The sequence below is a fragment of the Schistocerca gregaria genome, chromosome 4, assembly GCF_023897955.1.
Source record: "Schistocerca gregaria isolate iqSchGreg1 chromosome 4, iqSchGreg1.2, whole genome shotgun sequence".
In the NCBI taxonomy this organism is placed as follows: domain Eukaryota; kingdom Metazoa; phylum Arthropoda; class Insecta; order Orthoptera; family Acrididae; genus Schistocerca; species Schistocerca gregaria.
Window position 1 is genome coordinate 465,625,605 of NC_064923.1, and position 22,674 is coordinate 465,648,278.

General features: G+C 39.6%; 1 protein-coding gene across 11 annotated transcripts in view; it reads left to right on the forward strand.

Annotated features, from left to right (window-relative positions):
* The window catches only part of LOC126266753 (glycerol-3-phosphate dehydrogenase, mitochondrial), a 301,663-nt gene that overhangs the window by 240,276 nt on the left and 38,713 nt on the right, over positions 1 to 22,674 (forward strand). For all 11 annotated transcript variants that reach the window (XM_049971266.1, XM_049971263.1, XM_049971264.1 and 8 more), the window contains 2 exons: positions 4,620 to 4,814; positions 12,197 to 12,450. In XM_049971266.1, coding sequence (XP_049827223.1) covers positions 4,620 to 4,814; positions 12,197 to 12,450 — 449 coding nt within the window. The remainder of the gene's footprint in view (positions 1 to 4,619; positions 4,815 to 12,196; positions 12,451 to 22,674) is intronic.

Genomic DNA, 22,674 nt, shown 5'->3' on the forward strand with positions numbered 1-22,674 from the left:
GGGATCTGACATTCCACGCTCCGATCCGTAGAACGCCAGTTTTCTTTCTCCTGATAACGACATCCTCCTGAGTAGTCCCCGCCCGGAGATCCGAATGGGGGACTATTTTACCTCCGGAATATTTTACCCAAGAGGATGCCATCATCATTTAATCATACAGTAAAGCTGCATGTCCTCGGGAAAAATTACGGTTGTAGTTTCCCCTTGCTTTCAGCCGTTCGCAGTACCAGCACAGCAAGGCCGTTTTGGTTAATGTTGCAAGGCCAGATCAGTCAATCATCCAGACTGTTGCCCCTGCAACTACTGAAAAGGCTGCTGCCCCTCTTCAGGAACCACACGTTTGTCTGGCCTCTCAACAGATACCCCTCCGTTGTGGTTGCACCTACGATACGGCCATCTGTATCGCTGAGGCACGCAAGCCTCCCCACCAACGGCAAGGTCCATGGTTCATGGGGGGAGGAATTTTAAAGTAATGTGTGGAAACTTACTTTCCAATCTATAATGTAGGGCTAGTAAAGGCAGTAAACATGTAGATCTCAAAATTCATTTCTTACTGATCATATGGTGTATTAAAAACAAAGATTCCAAGACTTACCAAGCGGTAAAGCGCCGGTAGACAGGCACAATAAATAAAACACACACACACACACACACACACACACACACACACACACACACACACACACACCCTCTCCCTTAAAACCCACATCCTTTCGTCTTTCCCTCTCCTTCCCTCTTTGCTGAAGAAGCAACCGTCGGTTGCGAAAGCTAGAAATTTTGTGTGTGTGTGTGTGTGTTCATGTGTTTTATTTATTGTTCGTGTCTACCGGTGATTTCCCGCATGGTAAGTCTTGGAATCTTTGTTTTTAATATATTTTTCCCATGTGGAAGTTTCTACCTATTTTATTTACATCATTTTGATCATATGGTGTGATTGATTTTAGGCATGGTGCTTTTGAGTTATTTACTAGTCCAAAAATCCCTCACATATAATGCTGTTTCCATCATTTTTGCAGTTGCTGTTTGATGGACACATTGATGTCAGAAGTATAATTTCCAAATTATTTATATTAGTTGTTTGTTCAGGTTTAATTATTTGTGTGGTATGATTATTTCCCCTCTGTGTTTCATTATTAGGTTTCTCCATAAGGTATAATATTGTTTGATGGATAATGATAGTGAATAGGTTTGCTAGAGGGCAATTTCAGACTGTGAGATGCCTTACTGTTTCATTTTTGCAAGTATAATTAGAGCCATAAATACATAAATTAATTCTCTCTCTCTCTCTCTCTCTCTCTCTCTCTCTCTCTCTCTCTCTCTCTCTCTCCGCCCCCCTCCCTTAACACACACACACACACACAGGCAACAAAATATATTCACATTCTTTCTGTCTTCTTGTGCTGAAAACAGTGCGACTTAATATTTACAATATTATGAAAAGGATAGTTGCTACTTGCTGTACAACAAAGATGCTGAGTCGCAGAAAAGCACAACAAAAAAAACTGTCAGAAAGTTGGCTTTCGACTAGCAAGGCTTTGTCAAAAACTGACCCCACACACACACACACACACACACACACACACATGACCTCAGTCTCTGGGAGCTGGAGCCATAACCGGCTGACAGTCTTTTTGTTGTCCCTTTCTGTGACTCAGCATCTCTGCTACTCGGTGTGTAGCAACTATCCTTTTTATAATACTGTTACATTTCATCTTGGATTTCCCTTTGTTCACTTAACTTAATATTTACTCACTCTCATTGTTACCTGCATATTTAAATTTATTGAGTCATTTAGCACAGAATGCAATTTGTTTTGTACATTACGTTTCAAGAGCACAGCTAGAATTTGCATTCTGAACATGCTGTACAGTTAATTTCATTTACATTTTATTTGTCTGTATTATGCTAGAAGAATAGGGAGCTTTTTACTTCCAAATACAGATTGTTTTTACCTTGGCATGTATTCTGGGCGGGGGATAAGTCATATTTGTTTAGGCAACAGCAGTCAGCAATATTCGGTAGACACGCTCACTTCAGTCCAATAATAATAAGAGAGGGAAGAAGAAAAAAGATGAAATTATTGAAGGAAATCTGGCTTCATAAGAATTGGGCTAATTAAAAAGCAGCACAGTCATTCAAAAAGACAAATATGATGAACCAGAACTCATCCAATCTTTCAGAAAAAAAATACAGTAAATGTGGGCTCTAAAGCACGTATCTCAGAAGCTATGAACACTCATTCAGTAGATGAGATGTGTTTCCCACTAATGAAGGTGAACAACTGCTCATAGCTCGTTTACTAGACTCCCCCCCCTACTCCAAATTTTTCTTTTGTTTCCTTTACTGCTTGCTCAATATACAGATTGAATAACATCGGGGATAGGCTACAACCCTGTCTCACTCCCTTCCCAACCACTGCTTCCCTTTCATGTCCCTCAACTCTTATAACTGCCATCTGGTTTCTGTACAAATTGTAAACAGCCTTTCGCTCCCTGTACCCTGCCACCTTCAGAATTTGAAAGAGAGTATTCCAGTCAACATTGTCAAAAGCTTTCTCTAAGTCTACAAATGCTAGAAACGTAGGTTTGACCTTCCTTAATCTAGCTTCTAAGACAAGTCGTAGGGTCAGTATTGCCTCACGTGTTCCAACATTTCTACAGAATCCAAACTGATCTTCCCCGAGGTCGGCTTCTACTAGTTTTTTCCATTCGTCTGTAAAGAATTCACGTTAGTATTTTGCAGCTGTGACTTATTAAACTGGTAGTTCGGTAATTTTCACATCTGTCAACACCTGCTTTCTTTGGGATTGGAATTGTTATATTCCTCTTGAAGTCTGAGGGTATTTCGCCTGTCTCATACATCTTGCTCACCGGATGGTAGAGTTTTGTCATGACTGGCTCTCCCAAGGCCGTCAGTAGTTCCAATGGAATGTTGTGTACTCCGGGCGCCTTGTTTCGACTCAGGTCTTTCAGTGCTCTGTCAAACTCTACACGCAGTATCGTATCCCCCATTTCATCTTCATCTACATCCTCTTCCATTTCCATAATATTGTCCTCAAGTACATCACCCTTGTATAGAACCTCTATATACTCCTTCCACCTTTCTGCTTTCCCTTCTTTGGTTAGAACTGGGTTTCCATCTGAGCTCTTAATATTCATACAAGTGGTCCTCTTTTCTCCAAAGGTCTCTTTAATTTTCCTGTAGGCAGTATCTATCTTACCCCTAGTGAGATAAGTCTCTACATCCTTACATTTGTCCTCTAGCCATCCCTGCTTAGCCATTTTGCACTTCCTGTCGATGTCATTTTTGAGACGTTTGTGTTTCTTTTTGCCTGCTTCATTTACTGCATTTTTATATTTTCTCCTTTTATCAATGAAATTCAATATTTCTTCTGTTACCCAAGGATTTCTACTATCCCTCATCTTTTGACCTACTTGATCCTCTGCTGCCTTCACTACTTCATCGCTCAATGCTACTCATCCTTCTTCTACTGTATTCGTTTCCCCCATTCCTGTCAATTGCTCCCTTATGCTCCCCCTGAAACTCTGTACAACCTTTGGTTCTTTTATTAGTTTATCCAGGTCCCATCTCCTTAAATTCAATTCCCACCTTTTTGCAGTTTCTTCAGTTTTAATCTACAGGTCATAACCAATAGATTGTGGTCAGAGTCCACATCTGCCCACATGTACTCTACTGAAGGAAAAATCAGTCAAAGAAACTAAACTTATATGGGACAGTATTATGAGAAGGAAAGTTGCCACTCACCATATAGTGGAGATGCAGACACACACACACACACACACACACACACACACACACACACACACATATATATATATATATGCCGTGTGTGTAAGTTGAGTTTGTGTGTGTCTGTGTGTGTGTGTGTGTGTGTGTTTGTGTTTGTGTTTGTGTGTGTGTGTGTGTGTGTGTGTGTGTGTACTGTTGACAAAGGCCATTGGCCGAAAGCTTCAAGTATCAAAACCTTTTTGTTGTGCCTATCTGTGACTCAGCATCTCTGCTGTATGGTGAGTAGCATCTTCCCTTCTCATAATATTGTTACATTCGATGCTGCATTTTCCATAGCTGATCTGTACTTACCTTCACGAGGCAAAAAGGAATGATACTACCAATTGGTGCACACTTTCCAGTTTTTGGAACTAATAGTTTCTTCCTCAGGGAGGAGAGGAGGATAGGTTGGGGAAGGTTAAAAGGAAGATTGTATCCCTCTCTTAGTGAATGGCCTTACTTTTAACCTTTCCCAACTAATTCTTCTCCCCTCCTCAAGGGAGGAACTATCAGTTCTGAAAGCTGGGAAGAGTATTGCCTTTTTGTACTACACATTTTGCCTCCTGTAGATAAGTCCTGGCCAGAAATACTGTCTCATAATTTATTAATTTTCTGTTACGAAATGTTAGTGAAATTTACTCTGTTTTTCACCCATGTGTAATATTGTTGTAATATTCTGATTCAGGTGTTGTTAATACAGTTGGAGATTTATCTTGCTATAATTTACCAGTTATATATTTTTCTAGTTAGTTCATATCTGCAGGCTGTGAAACATGCATTTCATAGGGTGCATAACTTCCCCCGTTATATACATATATTCTTTGTTGCAGTGAGAAGAGGAGATGTTCTATCAGCTTGGAGTGGAATAAGGCCACTGGTATCGGACCCAAATAAGGAAGACACACAGTCATTGGCAAGAAATCACATAATTCATGTCAGTGACAATAAGCTTGTGACAATTGCTGGAGGCAAATGGACAACTTACAGAGCAATGGCTGAACATACAATTGATGCAGCTATTAAAGGTACATTGCTGAAGAAAAAGGGAATAGTTAATGTTTACTGTATTTTACTACCACGTTACTAAAATATATCTTCCTTCTTTTCCTCACAATTCCATCCATCGCTGCCTCCTTCCACCCGTCATTGCCACCGCCTGCCCACCACTGCTGCCTCCTGTCAATCACTGCCTGTGGTCTTGTATCCCACCAAGTCTGCTCTGCTTGATATTGTTATACTGTATAAGTAATTGTGTTTTCTGCTTTCTCTTTATTTGCAGTACTAAGATTTTCACCTTCTGAAGTTCTGTAGGCACTGACTAGCCATCCTATCGAAGTAATTGAAGTTATATAAAGATAATGGAAATTTCTGGCTGGAAAATTATGTAAAATAAGGAAAAGGCAACAACTTACCTGTAGAGGACTGGTGTGTGGCACACACAAACGCGTAATAGAAAGCAGTGAACACTAGCTTTTGATCTGTTGGCCTTTTTCCAGTGAGAGTACACACACATATATCTACATCTACATGACTACTCTGCAATTCACATTTAAGTGCTTGGCAGAGGGTTCATCGAACCACAATCATACTATCTCTCTACTATTCCACTCCCGAACAGCGAGCGGGAAAAACGAACACCTAAACCTTTCTGTTCGAGCTCTGATTTCTCTTATTTTATTTTGATGATCATTCCTACCTATGTAGGTTGGGCTCAACAAAATATTTTCGCATTTGGAAGAGAAAGTTGGTGACTGAAATTTCGTAAAAAGGTCTCGCCGCGACGAAAAACGTCTATGCTGTAATGACTTCCATCCAACTTGTGTATCATATCTGCCACACTCTCTCCCCTATAACGTGATAATACAAAACGAGCTGCCCTTTTTTGCACCCTTTCGATGTCCTCCGTCAATCCCACCTGGTAAGGATCCCACACCGCGCAGCAATATTCTAACAGAGGACGAACGAGTGTAGTGTAAGCTGTCTCTTTAGTGGACTTGTTGCATCTTCTAAGTGTCCTGCCAATGAAACGCAACCTTTGCTCGCCTTCCCGACAATATTATCTATGTGGTACTTCCAACTGAAGTTGTTCGTAATTTTAATACCCAGGTACTTAGTTGAATTGACAGTCTTGAGAATTGTACTATTTATCGAGTAATCGAATTCCAACGGATTTCTTTTGGAACTCATGTGGATCATCTCACACTTTTCGTTATTTAGCGTCAACTGCCACCTGCCACACCATACAGCAATCTTTTCTAAATCGCTTTGCAACTGATACTGGTCTTCGGATGACCTTCATGCAAACCCGACAGACATAGACATGACCAGCGGCTCTGTCCTCAGTGGACAGGGATTTTTGTGTGTGTGTGTGTGTGTGTGTGTGTGTGTGTGTGTGTGTGTGTGTGTGTGTGTGAGAGAGAGAGAGAGAGAGAGAGAGAGAGAGAGAGAGAGAGAGAGGTAGCATGCGAATGCATGTGGACGGGGGGGGGGGCAGGAGTGCGGGTGCACACTCAATCTACATCAGAAGGCCGTTTGGCCAAAAGCTTACTTGTTTACCTTGTTTAACAGTCTCTTTGTTCAGTCAGTCTGAAAATCAACATCACTACTATATGGTGAGTGACAATTTATCCTCCTTATAATATTGTCATTATTAAATAACTTATGTAAATCCACTCGGGTATCATTTTCAACTATGCTGATTTTTGTGACATTGTAGGCTTTCCCAGCGTAATAAGTCTTGAAAGTCTCTTCAGGTTTGCTGCCGGATCCTAAAATCAACTCCATTCGATATTTCGGTGATCCAACTGGTCATGATCTTCAGGAGAATGCAGCTTCTGTTGATGAGTCTTGCTGTGAACTGACACCAGGCTGCCAATCGACGTCCTATATAGGCCATCCTACTGTATGCGGCGCATGTGCCGCCCATCACAGTTGCTGCCCTCCAAGACTGGGCAGGTGGCGCCACCCTTAGTAGAACACTGGCAGCAATGATAAACCGCACTCAGGGACGATATTTGAAAACTCGGGCTGGGTGCACTGAAGAATGTTCTCTTTTGATGCAGGATAATACAGGATTCCACATCCTGCTAAGAAGAAACCCATTGTCTCTGTTAATTAAATTATCCACCAACCTAATTTCAATTGCTTCTTTGTGGACACTGTTCCAAAAACCAGAAGTGTTGGCAGCTATCACAGTTTTCTCAAATTTCGTACGGTTTCCCTCATTTAAGCAGTGTTCTGCTTCTGCCGATTTTTCCAGCTGTTGTAGCCTTGTATGATGGCAATGTTTCACACACTTGTCATGAACAGTGCTAACTGAATGGCCAGTGTAAGCCTTCCCACATTGGCATGGAATTTCGTATACACCAGGTTTCTTAAGCCCCAAATCATCATTCACAGAGCTGAGTAGTGCCATAATTGCGGGAGGTGGATGGAACACACTCTTAATGTTAAAATTCCTTAAAATTTTTTCTACGTTAAACGATATGCCCCCAGCATAAGGGATAGAGGCCACCGATCTATGTTCCTCTTCATGCACCTCCAGTGAAGGTCCAAACTCCATAGCCTGATGTATTTGCTTCTCAGAGTAACCTTTCTCCTTAAAAACAGCCTTCTGCGCAAGTTCTTGTGTTAAACTGCCCGTGTCGGAAATGGCATATGCCACTGCATTGGTGTGCTGGATGACAACTATTAGAATGCAGACACCGATCCATGTTCGTTGGATTTTGGTTATGTCCCAAAGTGCCAGATGTTTTTTGTTGTTTTATATATAAAACTTAACATCTAAAAATGGAAAAATCCCATCACTTTCGACCTCCATGGTAAATTTAATGGGGAGATGAGGACAGCTGAAGTCGTCCAAAAATCTATTGAGAGCATCACGTCCATGTGGCCATACGACAAAGGTATCATCCACATATCTCCAGAAGCATGTTGGTTGCAAAGCCAAAGTTCTCAGTGCCATATCCTCGAAGTCCTCCACAAATAAATTGGTGATTATGGGTGATAAAGGACTACCCATAGCCACACCGTCATTCTGTTAAAAAATGTCGTCATTAAATAAAAAATGCGTGGATGTCAGCTTCACCAATTCTTCATCCAGTTTTTCACTGATCAATCTAAGGGACTCTTCCAGAGGGACTCATGCAAATACAGATACCACATCAAAACTCACTAATAGATCTGAAAGCCTCAGTCTCAAAGATTTCAATCGTCGAATAAAATCCACCGAATTAGAGATATGCCAACATATGGACTGAGAACAGGTGATAAATACTTCGCCAGATTATAAGTGGGTACACCCATATTACCAACAATAGGGTGTAGAGGAACCCCTTCCTTATACAACTTAGGCAGAGCATACATCCTACAGTTTAACACAAGAACTAGCACATTTTAAGGCTGTTTTTAAGGAAAATGGTTATTCTGAAAAGCAGATTCGTCAGGTTGTGGAGTTTGGACATCACTGGAGATGCATGAAGAGGAACATTGATCAGTAGCCTTTATCTCTTATGCTGGGGGCATATCGCTTAAGTAGGAAGAATTTTAAGGAATTTTCAACATTAAGAGTGTGTTCGGTCTACTTTCTAAGATTAGGGCACTACTAGGCTCTGTGAAAGATGATTTGGGGCTTAGGAAAACCGATGTATACATGCCAATGTGAGAAGGCTTACATCGGCTGTTTTACTTGCACAGTTCATGAAAAGTGTGTGGAACATGGCCTTCATACGAGGCTGCAACAGCTGGAAAAATCAGCAGTAGCAGAATACTGCTTCAATGAGGGACACCGTATGAAATTTGTCAAAACTGTGATAGTTGCCAACATTTCCAGTTTTTTGGAACAGTGTTTACAAAGAAGCAATTAAAATTAGGTTGGCAGATAATTTGATTAACAGAGACAGTGGGTTCCTCTTAGGAGGACGTGGACCCTGTATTATCCTGCATCAAAACAGAATGTTCTTCGGTGCGGCCAGCCCGAGTTTTTGAAAATCATCCCTGAGTGCGATTTATCATTGCCGCCAGTGTTCTACTAAGGGCAGTGCATGTGCTGTGTGTGGTATGGTGGATGTCAATTGGCAGCCTGGTTTCAGTCCTCAGTGGGACTCACCAGCTGAAGCAGCATTCTCCTGAAGATGGCGACCAGTTGGATCGCTGAAATATGGAATCGAGTTGATTTTAGGATCTGGCAGCAAACCCGAAGAGACTTTCAATGCTTGATTTTTATCCTCAGGCTTAATGTTAGTCACCATCCAGATCAGCACAAAGGAACACTTAGTACTGTAGTTCATAGGAATACATTATATTAGAATTTGGAAGTTTGTCATCTGATTTAGTCCACCATGAAGTCACCTTTTGTGTAAATGGTTATAGAGAAAGATAGATAAGATGTGCATTGTGCTATAAACCAACTGTAGACCTGGTAAGTGATGAAAATAACGAGATAGTGCCTAAGTCTACAGCTTTTTGCCTTATACAGATAGGATTTCCAACAGTATTGGGCTTATTCTACAGGAACATGATATGAAGTGTGTTTTTTCGCCACCATCTGAGGTTAGGGCCCTTTTAAGGTCTGTAAAGGATGACTGTAGTTTGCGTAAGGCATCTACAGTACCCCTTGTTGTTGTGGCATGTCATACATTGGTCAAATCATCAGAACCATGGAGGATCAGTGTGCTGAACATACGTGTCACAAACATGTACAACAGCCAAGTAAATCTGCTATTTCAGAACATTTCCTTGGTACCATTTGACCCATGAAAAATAACAGGACAGCGATTGTAGTGTTCAGTTCCAACTATTGGTACAGGGCTATTAAGGAGCAGTTGTGATTAAAGTAGGAAATGACCTTGTAAATAGTGATGGAGCTTTTTGCTTAAATTCTGTTTGGAAACGTGCTCTCTCCTTGATGAAACAGAGGACAACATTAATGTATCTTTGCCACCCATTGGTAATTAATATTCACTATTGATGTTAATTTCTAACATAGGTTATCTTTGGTTTTTTAGTGTTTATGAAGTGTGTTGCCTTTCTGCGTGTGTTCCACATACTGAAGTTTTAAATTTTCTTGCGCAACACTCTCTTTGCATTTGTGCATTGTAGATAACAGGGTGTGCACTTGTTGAAATAGTGACAGTTGTCAAAGAAGTCACCCAGCTTGTATTACTATGAATTGTTCCAATATTTTATACGTTGGGAGAATCTCAAGTTACAACAAATAAATGTGTGCAATTATAAGTTCTAGTACCAGAGCAGAGTCCAGAATGTAAGTTTGAAAATACTGTAAAGAGTTCATTGTAATCACAAGGTTTCCAATTAATGTTAGAGCACAATGAGAGAGTAAACAGACGGGGAGCGTAGACCACTGATTGCCCAGTGCGTGGACCAGAGGTGCTGCCTCTGCCACCCTTTCAATAACAATGTTTTTCATCAGATCAGGGGGAAATTAAATTTAAATAGTCTGGGACTGGCTGATATACAAGATATTTTTTCATATAACCTTGGAGTCTAAGTGCATGTTGTGCTTATTGTATATGTTTGAGCTGACAAGGAAAGCTACCATTGAATTCAGAATTCGTGTACTAGAATGCCACTGACAGTTCATCGTCAAATGATTGTATATGATATTATATTGTCTATACATTACTAGCAGTAAGTTGGAAACAGAAACATAACTGAGAAACAGAAAACAAAAAGGTACCTCTTGTCGAAAATATTTGATTTTGGGCTATTGTAATTTACACAATCAGCATTAAAATGTGAACAACTTTATTTAAAACATTTCACAAATTGTTCTTCTTGTATGTAAAGCTACTCTGGGCTCATTAAAATGCCCATAAAATTCAGGAGATACTATTTTGTGAAACATTTCATATGCAGCTGTAAGATTTAGAAAGGGCGTTGGACCAATGTTATTTTCTGGTACTGACAAGAGGTTCCTTTTTCAGAACACTGACAGCAATTGCTTATAATGATTTTATTAATTCCTGTTGGATTCAAACAACTTTAAAATCGATATGAATGTGTACAGAAGAAAGTAAATTACAACAATATACAATAAAATGAAAATAGTTACTCTAGACATTATTGAATGTGTTTACTTGTATTGAAAATTTTACTTCTCCAACAAGAGGTTCCTTTTTGCTTTTTGTCTCACTATCATAGCTGTAAAAAATTAGTAAGTTTCCTATTTCCAAATGGTCCAAGCTGCCAGAATTGGCAGTCACGTGTGTACGAGGTGTGCTTGCTTGTGATAAAGAACAGTGTGTGTTTCGCTTTCATTCAGTGATGAAGTCTGTGGCCAGAAGGTAATGTATAAGTGTCCTTTAATTGTGCCTGTCTGCTACTTAACATGTCATTTTTATGGTAGGTAGCAATCTTTCTTTTCCTTACATTGTTCACATTGCAACCTGGAGATTTCATTGTTTAATTCTTGAGTCTAGATTTTATCTAGTGAGCAAAACTGATTATGATTCTCTCTCTCTCTCTCTCTCTCTCTCTCTCTCTCTCTCTCTCTGTCTGTGTGTGTGTGTGTGTGTGTGTGTGTGTGTGTGTGTGTGTGTGTGTGTGTGTGTGCGCGCGCGCGCACCTGTCCCTTTTCCCCCCCCTAAGGTAAGTCTTTCCGCTCCCGGGATTGGAATGACTCCTTACCCTCTCCTTTAAAACCCACATCCTTTCGTCTTTCCCTCTCCTTCCCTCTTTCCTGATGAAGCAACCTTGGTTGCATAAGCTTGAATTGTGTGTGTGTGTGTGTGTGTGTGTGTGTGTGTAAGATTTTCCATTCTTGTATTAAAGTTACAGGTAAAAGAGTTTATTTCAGAGATGATACTTTCATTTTACATGAGAGTTCTTGGAATAAATATGGGCTGTAAATATTTTAGAGTTTCATAACGTAGTTTCAAACTAGTCTTATCAGCTTGTTAGTCTTATGCTGTAACATTGTGGTTAGCTTTCTTGATGAATATGTGAAAATCTTGTTTTGTCCTAGAGTTTCAATGTAATGTCAGCTGTCATACAGAATACTGTTTCTGTTCTGCATTCTATATAAATTTTACCGTACAGTTTTAAATTCAGCACAATAATCTGTAATGACACATAAATCTAATCTTACTTTCATACAGCGTGCAACCTGAAGCCAGTTCATGAGAAGTCTCAAACTGATGGACTGCTCATTGAGGGAGCTCACGGATGGACACCTACCATGTACTTGTTAGTCTTATGCTGTAACATTGTGGTTAGCTTTCTTGATGAATATGTGAAAATCTTGTTTTGTCCTAGAGTTTCAATGTAATGTCAGCTGTCATACAGAATACTGTTTCTGTTCTGCATTCTATATAAATTTTACCGTACAGTTTTAAATTCAGCACAATAATCTGTAATGACACATAAATCTAATCTTACTTTCATACAGCGTGCAACCTGAAGCCAGTTCATGAGAAGTCTCAAACTGATGGACTGCTCATTGAGGGAGCTCACGGATGGACACCTACCATGTACATTAGACTTGTGCAGGACTTTGGTCTTGAATGTGAAGTTGCTCAACATCTTGCTAATTCCTATGGTGACCGAGCCTTCGCAGTTGCAAAGTTGGCATCCCTCACAGGGAAACGGTGGCCTATTATTGGGAAGAAGGTACACCCGGAGTTTCCTTACATTGATGCAGAGGTAACGAGACACTATTTGTTTGCTTTCTCATGATAGATTATAGTTTCTTAGGTTTTATTCTTTTTGAAAGATAATATTGTTTCACTGTCCACATTCCTTGGCAATGCACTGAAATGTACCAAAATGCAAACACTTAAGATTAAAGTCCCCTCTGATCCAGAGAGCTACATTCTAGTTGAGGAAAACTGATTCCAAAAGAAATCCTTGGGCTAATCAATGGTTGAACCCTGGCCTTGGAATTTGTGTTAAAAGCTTATCCAGTTAGCTAGCAAACCGATGAACTAGTGTGAATCATTATCACTGAACAGCAGGAAACAACTTGATAAGTAATGAATTTGAAACTAAACTCTCAAACAGCAGTTACTGTCATAGGCACCCATGTTACTCACTCAAATAATTGCACCGTACATTTGTCAATATTGTTATATTAAAAACAAAGATTCCAAGACTTACCAAGCGGGAAAGTGCCGGCAGACAGGCACATGAACAAAACACACACACAGAATTACTAGCTTTCGCAACCGATGGTTGCTTCTTCAGGAAGGAGAGGGAAAGACGAAAGGATGTGGGTTTTAAGGGAGAGGGTAAGGAGTCATTCCAATCCCGGGAGTGGAAAGAGAAAGAATGGACAGGTGTACACTCGCGTGCACACACACACACACACACACACACACACATCCATCCGCACATTATTTTTTTTTTTTTTTTTTTTTTTTTTTTTTTTTTTTTTTTTTTTTTGGGTGCAAAGGTTGGGTAGTTATGTTGTCTCCAGATCACGTTAAAGGGTGGGGAAGTTCAAGAAAATTTCGAAAAAAAAATTTTCGAAAAAATAATTTCCGAAAAAATAAAATTCGAAAAAAATTTTCGAATAAAATCTCGAAGAATGTGTGTGTAAATGTATTCGAAGGACTGGTTATGTACTGGCAGGTTATGAGAATGAGGCTAACAATTGTTTGATGAAGAAATAATAACGTGTAAACCTGTGGGAAGCTGCCAAAAAATGATCGGTCATGTGGAAAAAACGGGAATGGAAATAAAACGGAAGTTGTTGGAAATAAATGAGATGGTTGTGTAATGGGTGAAAGGAACTGAAGCTGTGAAATAGTATTCATGAGTTTACACGAAATGTTTGTAAACTTGGAACAATGGATTTTATAGCAGCGGTTATGTTGAAAGCGTTGAAAATTTTAGGTTATGGTTTGGAAGTAAATTACGTATTAAATTAGGCAGGATAAAATGTAGGGAAGATGAATACAAAGTGAAACTTCTTGTACAAACGAAAAGAGAAAGTAAGACGATAGAGAAGATTTCGAAATGCAACAGAGACAATAACAAACGTAATTGTTGGGTTCAAATTAATGATGATGTAAATAAAATAGAAAGAAACTTCCACATGGGAAAAATATATTAAAAACAAAGATTCCAAGACTTACCAAGCGGGATGTGTGTGTGTGTGTGTGTGGATGTGTGTGTGTGTGTGTGTGTGTGTGTGTGTGTGTGTGCGAGTGTACACCTGTCCATTTTTTCCCCTAAGGGAAGTCTTTCCGCTCCCGGGATTGGAATGACTCCTTACCCTCTCCCTTAAAACCCACATCCTTTCGTCTTTCCCTCTCCTTCCTGAAGAAGCAACCATCGGTTGCGAAAGCTAGTAATTCTGTGTGTGTGTGTTTGTGTGTTTTGTTCATGTGCCTGTCTGCCGGCGCTTTCCCGCTTGGTAAGTCTTGGAATCTTTGTTTTTAATATATTTTTCCCATGTGGAATTTTCTTTCTATTTTATTTATGTCAATATTGTTAAATTTTTAGCAGCAGTAATCAACACTGTATTCTTGATCACTGTTGATGTCAGTTGTATCACCCACTTGAATTCAGCTTATATGTTCATTACTACAATGGTGTATTTCTAATGATCATTGCCTAGTTGATATCCTAATACTGCTATAATTTTTTCTAACTTAAGTCTTCAAGCTTTGCATTGATGTGTTTTGTTGAACACTATGCCCTAGGTTTTATTACTTGAGTAGGATCACAACCTGCAGTAGTTCTTCTTGTTCACCTGTCCCATCAGGTTGTAGTTTTGAGATTACTAGGTCATTTTCATTATTGTGAAGTAATAATAGTGAAAATTGTCATTTTTCTATCAGTCTGTAGTGCAACATAAAACATAAAAATATTGTTGCATTTATTACTCAACCCACAATCCAGAGATTTACTGGAACTTTTCCCTTCATTTTGGGGTACTGTTGTTTACATACAGAGTGACCAAGTGAAATACGTGTTGTTTTTTTCCTGGTATTTATAAGCCAGTGACAGTTTATCATAAAAGAATCTAATGGCACTAATTATTTCATAAAACTGACATATTATATTGGACTGTTTGTTAAGAAATCATTGTTTTCTTTTAAGAACTCCTCTTCCACCCTCTGTCAAAATGATAAATACCTCTTTGAGACAGAATAATAGGGAAATTAAAGAAATATGTCGGACAGTTCCATTTGTGAGAAACAAAAATAAAACAGTGTGCCACACATTAAACTTTGCAGCGAGGATGAACTATGATTCTGAACTTTAGAACAGTCTATATCGCTTGGGACAAAACGTTTGATATCATCCAGGGGAAAAAAAACCTTTGTGGAAACCCTATAGTGGAAGTGCTGAGTCACAGATGGGCACAAGAAAAAGACTGCTAAAAAAGTAAGCTTTCAGCCAAAACAGCGTTCTTCTGAATTAGACTAAACACACACACACACACACACACACACACACACACACACACACACACACACACACACACACTCGCGCAAATGCAACTTGTGTATGCTTGTGTTCCATGAGTGTGTGTGTGTGTGTGTGTGTGTGTGTGTGTGTGTGTGTGTGTCTTTTTTGACCGAAATCTTACTTGTTTAACAGTCATTTTGTTGTACCTTTTTGCAACTCAACATTTTCTTTATATGGTGAGTAACAATCTATCCTTTTCATAATACTGTAATTATTCCATCCTGTATTTTCCATTGTTTGGTGAAAATACTATTTGATTTGTTTGTATTGGGAACATATTTAACGCTTAAGAGAATTCCTGTGTGTTTTGCCACTGTCAGCATGAAGACATCAAGAGATTTTCTGTAATATCATTGCAGTATAAGACAGTAGTCACACTTTAAATTATTGAGATTACATTAAGAGTTTGAACTGCATATCAAAACTAGGACTCAACTTAGATAACAGACTTTTCTTGACAGGGTTTGTATATTAGATAATGCCTCCTTTTAAGAATAGTTTTATGTGCTTGTGCCAGACAATAAAACATTTTAAAAATAGTTTTATCAGTCACAGACATTTGACACAAATGAATAATTAGTCTAGAAGTAAAAAGATCCACTCTTGAGCAGAATATAGTGTGTTGTATTTGCGGAGTTTTGAAGCAGTGTAGAACACTTAGTGACTAGTTGATCGTTGTGTTGGTTCATGAAGTGTGCTCAGATGACTCAATTGGAGAAGCCCTGTTTCCCAAAGGTGTGTTAATCAGTCATGCCCCTGATTACAGTTTTAATGCATTACTAATTTTCATTAGAGCATATCTGCTAAAGAGCAAATCATTTTGTTTTAGTAAATGTACCATTAATTTCAATTAAATGAGAAGTTGTTGTAGTGTCAACATAGATATACTTAACATTAAAATGACACTCTCATTAACCACTTCATCTCAAAAAACAGAAGAAATTCCCCTTACACTAAGTTCATGAATAATCCAGTACCTGTCATTTGAAACTCTGATAGAGGTATTTTTGTCCCCATTTTAATTGAAGGACAAACATTGTCAAGTAACAAATTCCTTATTAGCCACAGGACATATAAGACACACATTTCCTGTTGGTTGGGAAGTGAGAATACAGTAATTGTGTTAAATGTTATTTTACTATAGCAGTCATGAACAATAGCTTGCATAATGACTCGTCATAGTTTTGCCCAGAATATCAGTTCTTCTTCTTACATCTCCGGAGAAGACCTAAGGTAGCATCCATTGACTGCACTTTGTCATGCTTCATGTAGAGAATCCATCCTGCTCATATCTCACACAGAAGTTCCTCAGGCACTCTGATCTACAGTCAACCTTGAAATTGCAGAGATGTCACCAATTGGCATGAAAACTGTGAACCAATTGCATTTACACCACTTGTTTCACAAGGGCATTTCGTGTTAGACTTCCTTCGCTGACCAAGTGTGTCACTAACATTGATATGTTCTGATGCCAAATTCTTGCAACATTGTCAGATTTTACTGTTGCCCATACATATTACAGTTAAGAAATGAAATCTTACAGGTAGTTTGTGTCTACATCTATATAATTACAGTGCAGTTGACACTTAAGTGCATGGCAGAGGATTCTTCATATCACCTTCAGACTATATCTCAACTGATCCAATCTCTAACAGCATGTGTGAAAGATGAACACTTAAATCTTTCTGTGTGAGCTCTGATAACTCTTATTTCATTATGCAGATCATTTCTCCCTATGTAGGTCAATGACAATAAAATATTTTCACATTCAGAGAAGAAGGTTGGTGATTGAAATTTCATGAAAATATCTTGCTGCAACAAAAACCACCTTTGTTTTAATGGTGCCATCCTGGCTTGCTTATCATATCTGTGGCACTCTCACCCTTATTTTGTGATAATACAAAATAAGCCGCCCTTCTTTGGACCTTTTAATGCCCTCCATCAATCCTATCTAAGGATCCCAAACAGCGAAGAAATACTATAGCATAGAGGTGGGTCAGATGGTTATTCTGGAGTAACCGTTATCACAATTCCAGTTATTCTTTGATAACAATTATTTTTAACGGTTATTAATAACTGTCAAGTTATTTTTTGCCAGCAAATACTGAATACTCAGACGGGGCTACACTTAAATAATGACATTGTTGGAATCCATCAGTTTAGTTATCAGTATAACTGTGAGTAGTGTGAAATGGCAGGAATGTCATATGAATCGTGTCATAACCTTACCTAATTAACTCTGGGTACATTTTAGTTTATGTTAGAATGATTATTAGTGTTTCATATCATATGTATCTAGGTTATCTGTCGCTATTAGAAGTATTATCTTGGCAGCTGCAACAGGAAGTATGCGGAACTTTGCCACAGCACTGTTTAAGTAAAATGTTAACAATGTGCGGTTTTAAGTATGAAGTAATATGTAAACTGAATACTGTAGGTTAAATTCGAAGCTTAATTTCCTGCGCTACTCACTTAATAGAATAAGTGTACAGCCTTGTAATACAACAAAAAATATACATAATGCGATGGATTCATTTACTCCTGTCCTGTACAAGATAGTCCTATTGAGAAAGGTGTGAGTACGCTAATCCAAGTTTTATGTGGGATTTGGAAATTGCTCGATTTCTCCAGCTACAGCATGTTTATAACATATGAAGACATGCAGATCAAAAAGGTTGGCACTGTTACATTTTTGGGACTATAACTCGATAATAAATTCAGTTGGGAAGGGCATACCACAGAATTGATGAAGCGCCTAAACAAGTCTGTATTTACAATGAGAATGATGTTAGATGTAGAAGACATAAATATAGAAAAGCTTACATATTTTCATTCTATTATTTCATAAGGGATCATATTCTGTGGTAACTCATCAAACGGAGCAAAAGTTTTTCGCATGTAAAAGCATGTAATAAAAATCGTTTGTGGTATAAATTCAAGAACATCATGTAGGAACCTGTTCAAGGACCTTTCTATTCTAACCATTGCTTCCTAGTATATTTATGCCTTAATGAAATTTGTTACAAGTATTTCCAACCAATAGCTCAATACATAATATCAGTACTAGAAATATGGACAACAATCTACATAATGACCTAAAATCACTTACCTTGGTCCAAAAGGGGTCCAATATTCAGGAACATGCATTTCAATAAACTGCCAGCAAATCAGCAACCATTAAAAACTTGGTTTCAGATAAAGAACGGTTTACAGAGTGTTTGAAAGACTTTTTTTGATACAGAAGTGTCCGATTCCACACATGCGCTTTGACCCAGGACGTCATCAATATGCTCGAAATGGCTATTTTAAGTGTGTCTATGATGTCACTACATACACATGGCAACAAACACGAAGATACATATAAATTATAAAATAACATCTCCCACCAAATATACAATCAAACCAACGGGACATCTGGGGGAAGTTGGGGGTTTTCGGGTGAGGACAAGCTAGTAAAAACAAACACAACCATGATCCCAAAACACAAAATGAAGAACAAAAAGGAAAAAAAATACAGCTTCCCGCTACACCAACAAAAATCTGCAGCAATCTGACACTTCCCTTGAACAATATAGGTCTACCATATACCAAAACACCAATACCCACAACTAAAAGTACGAAAATTGGAATCAGACATTTCCCTTGATCTACATAGTTCAACCTCAGATGACGATACCAAAACATCAACACTTACGAAAATGGGAATTGGTCATTTCCGGTGACCTATATAGGTCCACCACAACTACTGATGCCAAAAAACCAACTCCTACAACTGCAAAAAATGAAACCAAAACCACAACCCCAAAAATCCACAAATCAAACATCCCTACATAAATTAAAACACATTCAATACTCCATAAACACACACATCAGAAATAGAAAAAAAAAAATTAATTACCACCAGCAAATTCCGGCACTGCATACTAGATCGCCCCCCCTCCCACCTACTCCCCCCCCCCCCCCACACACACACACACACACAAACCAACTCATAAACACCATGCCGTAATGACATTCACACACCACAACATCTTTACATCAAAGCAGACGGGTGGAATTGGATGCTTCCATTGACCCCTCCTTCTACTCTACTCTATGAATATCTTAACAGAGACTGACCAGCTTAAGTAAAAATTCTGCTATATTTCAGTTTTGACAGCACTTGGTCGCAACAGTCATGATCGGGTATTCCGTGAATGATAAATTTATTAAAAGTGCATAACTGTGTTTTTTTTCTGGAAGTGTATCAATTCTGTAAATATTAGCAGTTACTGTAATATATTCACATATTTTGACAATCTACTGACAAATGATGAGGATAATAAATAAGTATTACATTCAAATGTATTATGTTATACTTTTTGGCATCATTCGCGATGGCCAGCAGCTATTTCCAAAGAAGTATGAAAATATTTGTTTGCTCCAGTATCTATCCTTTCAGGAAATATCACCAGGGACTAAGACTGGAGCCACTGTGTCAGGAACACAGACACACAGTTATTCTGTTACCAACTTCCAAGTTACCTGTAGTGGTAGCCCGATAACTGCCAGAGAACGAGAACTGTGAGCCAATAACGATAACTGCCAGTGGAGAATACTGATCTCTGACAGTCATTTCCATAATCACTCGAATTCCTTATGGTAACTCTCCTTGTACTACCCGTCCAAGCTAAATTAACCAATATGGCGGTGGCTCAAGGGATCGACTGTACTTGTTAATCCCTGTACTGCAGCTCCTATGCTTAATTGTTTATGCTAAAAGTGATGAAGGCCCACGAAATAGTACACAGTTCTTATCAACAGATGTCGCGCAGTCTCACAGTTATTCCCATGGCCTATAGAATGCCTTCCAAATGTGCAGTACGATCGTCGGTCAACAGATGGTGCGAGGTACTGTTGACAATAGACAGTTATTGAAATAACTGCCAGAATCAGAGGAACGGTTATCGCAGTAACCGTTACTTCTCAGTAACCAGTTATTTCTATCAGTTACGTTATTTTTTGCCATGTAATTGTGATTCCTAGGCATTTTGGTGAAATGAAAGCTTTTAAATTTGTATGATTTATCATCTAACTGAAATTTAATGGATTTCTTTTCATACTCACTTGCGAGGCCTCACAGACTGATTTACCACTTTCTGCGTGATACAGATATTTTGTCTGAATCATTTTGCAGCTGGTTTTGGTCTTCTGGTAACATTACTGTGCTATAAATGTCAGCATCGTCTGCAAACTAGGCAAGAGAGATGTCCAGATTGTCTCCTAAATTGTTTGTATAGATTAGGAGCAGCAGGGGGCGGGGAGAGGCAGGGGAACTGGGAAGGGGCCTCAGTAAAAGGAATCAGTTATTAATTTATTCCAGATGTCAAGTGTAACCTACCCATGCTAACTCACAGGAACTGTTTGCTTTAGATTTGCTATGTAATAAACAACTTTTAAAAGCAAAAAACACACTCCCACCAACTGTATTCAGTCTATCCTATCTGAACACTGATAGATTCTTTGTAAAAATATTGGCTGAACTTACCTCTGGCCTTAGACAGATTTAATTACCTATAATGATTTGAGCTTCAGTCCATTCTATTAACGCTTGGAACACTGGTTCTTCGCCAACACAGCTACAATAACTTACAACTACAATACAAATTGTTGCAGTGTCTGCCCTCTTCCTGTGTTCATCATACACCCTTTTACACTGAAGCCTTTCTCTAATTCTCCACAATGCGCTGACCGGAAAAAAAAAAAAAAAAAATGAACGGCCCAGTATGACCACACAGCATCCACTACCCGTGTAGCCATTCCTGACCCGACCTGCTAAGCAGTAAGTTGAGAAATCTGCAACCTAAATGGTCGCAGAACGGCGAGTGTCTCCAATTCAGACCCTTCACTGAGCTGTGTATCGAAGATCTGCAGTTGGTGTTGACGATACTATAACTCTGCCTTAATCCCGACGATAAAGTACCACGGTCGTGGAACCCTTGTCAGCCGGAAGAATGATGATAGATCGGTCAGCTTTCAGATCACGGATAGCCTGGGCTTCAGCTGTGGTGATGTTGGGAGTAGGATTAAGGTTTTTCAAGAAAGATTGAGATCGTCGGGAGTATGTGGCTGAGGGACTGCGTCAGCTTTCAGATGACTCTACATACCAAGTTTGCCAAGGTAATCCCATTCCTGATGTCCAGGTGGAGCTTCAAGGAATCCTCAGAACCTTAGGCCCCCTACAAAACCTTCCACCTGACTCCATCAAACTCCTGACCCCACCGACACCTCGCACTCCTACCTTCTACCTACTTCCTAAAATTCAAAAACCCAAACATCCCGGCCGCCCCATTGTAGCTGGTTACCAAGCCCCCACAGAACGTATCTCTGCCTACGTAGATCAACACCTTCAACCCATTACATGCAGTCTCCCATCCTTCATCAATGACACCAACCACTTTCTCGAACGCCTGGAATCCGTACCCAGTCTGTTACCCGCGGAAACCATCCTTGTAACCATTGATGCCACTTCCCTATACACAAATATCCCGCACGTCCAGGGCCTCGCTGCAATGGAGCACTTCCTTTCACGCCAATTACCTGCCACCCTATCTAAAACCTCTTTCCTCGTCATCTTAGCCAGCTTCATCCTGACCCACAACTTCTTCACTTTTGAAGGCCAGACATACCAACAATTAAAGGGAACAGCCATGGGTACCAGGATGGCCCCCTCGTATGCCAACCTATTTATGGGTCGCTTAGAGGAAGCCTTCTTGGTTACCCAAGCCTGCCAACCCAAAGTTTGGTACAGATTTATTGATGACATCTTCATGATCTGGACTCTCAGTGAAGAACAACTCCAGAATTTCCTCTCCAACCTCAACTCCTTTGGTTCCATCAGATTCGCCTGGTCCTACTCCAAATCCCATGCCACTTTCTTTGACTTTGACCTCCATCTGTCCAATGGCCAGCTTCACACATCCGTCCACATCAAACCCACCAAAAAGCTACAGTACCTCCATTATGACAGCTGCCACCCATTCCATATCAAACGGTCCCTTCCCTACAGCCTAGGCCTTCGTGGCAAACGAATCTGCTCCAGTCCTGAATCCCTCGACCATTACACCAACAACCCGAAAACAGCTTTCGCATCCCGCAACTACCCTCCCGACCTGGTACAGAAGCAGATAACCAGAGCCACTTCCTCATTCCCTCAAACCCAGAACCTCTCACAGAAGAACCCAAAAAGTGCCCCACTTGTGACAGGATACTTCCCGGGACTGGATCAGACTCTGAATGTGGCTCCCCCGCAGGGATACGACTTCCTAAAATCCTGCCCCGAAATGAGATCCATCCTTCATGAAATCCTCCCCACTCCACCAAGAGTGTCTTTCCGCCGTCCACCTAACCTTCGTAACCTCTTGGTTCATCCCTATGAAATCCCCAAACCACCTTCCCTACCCTCTGGCT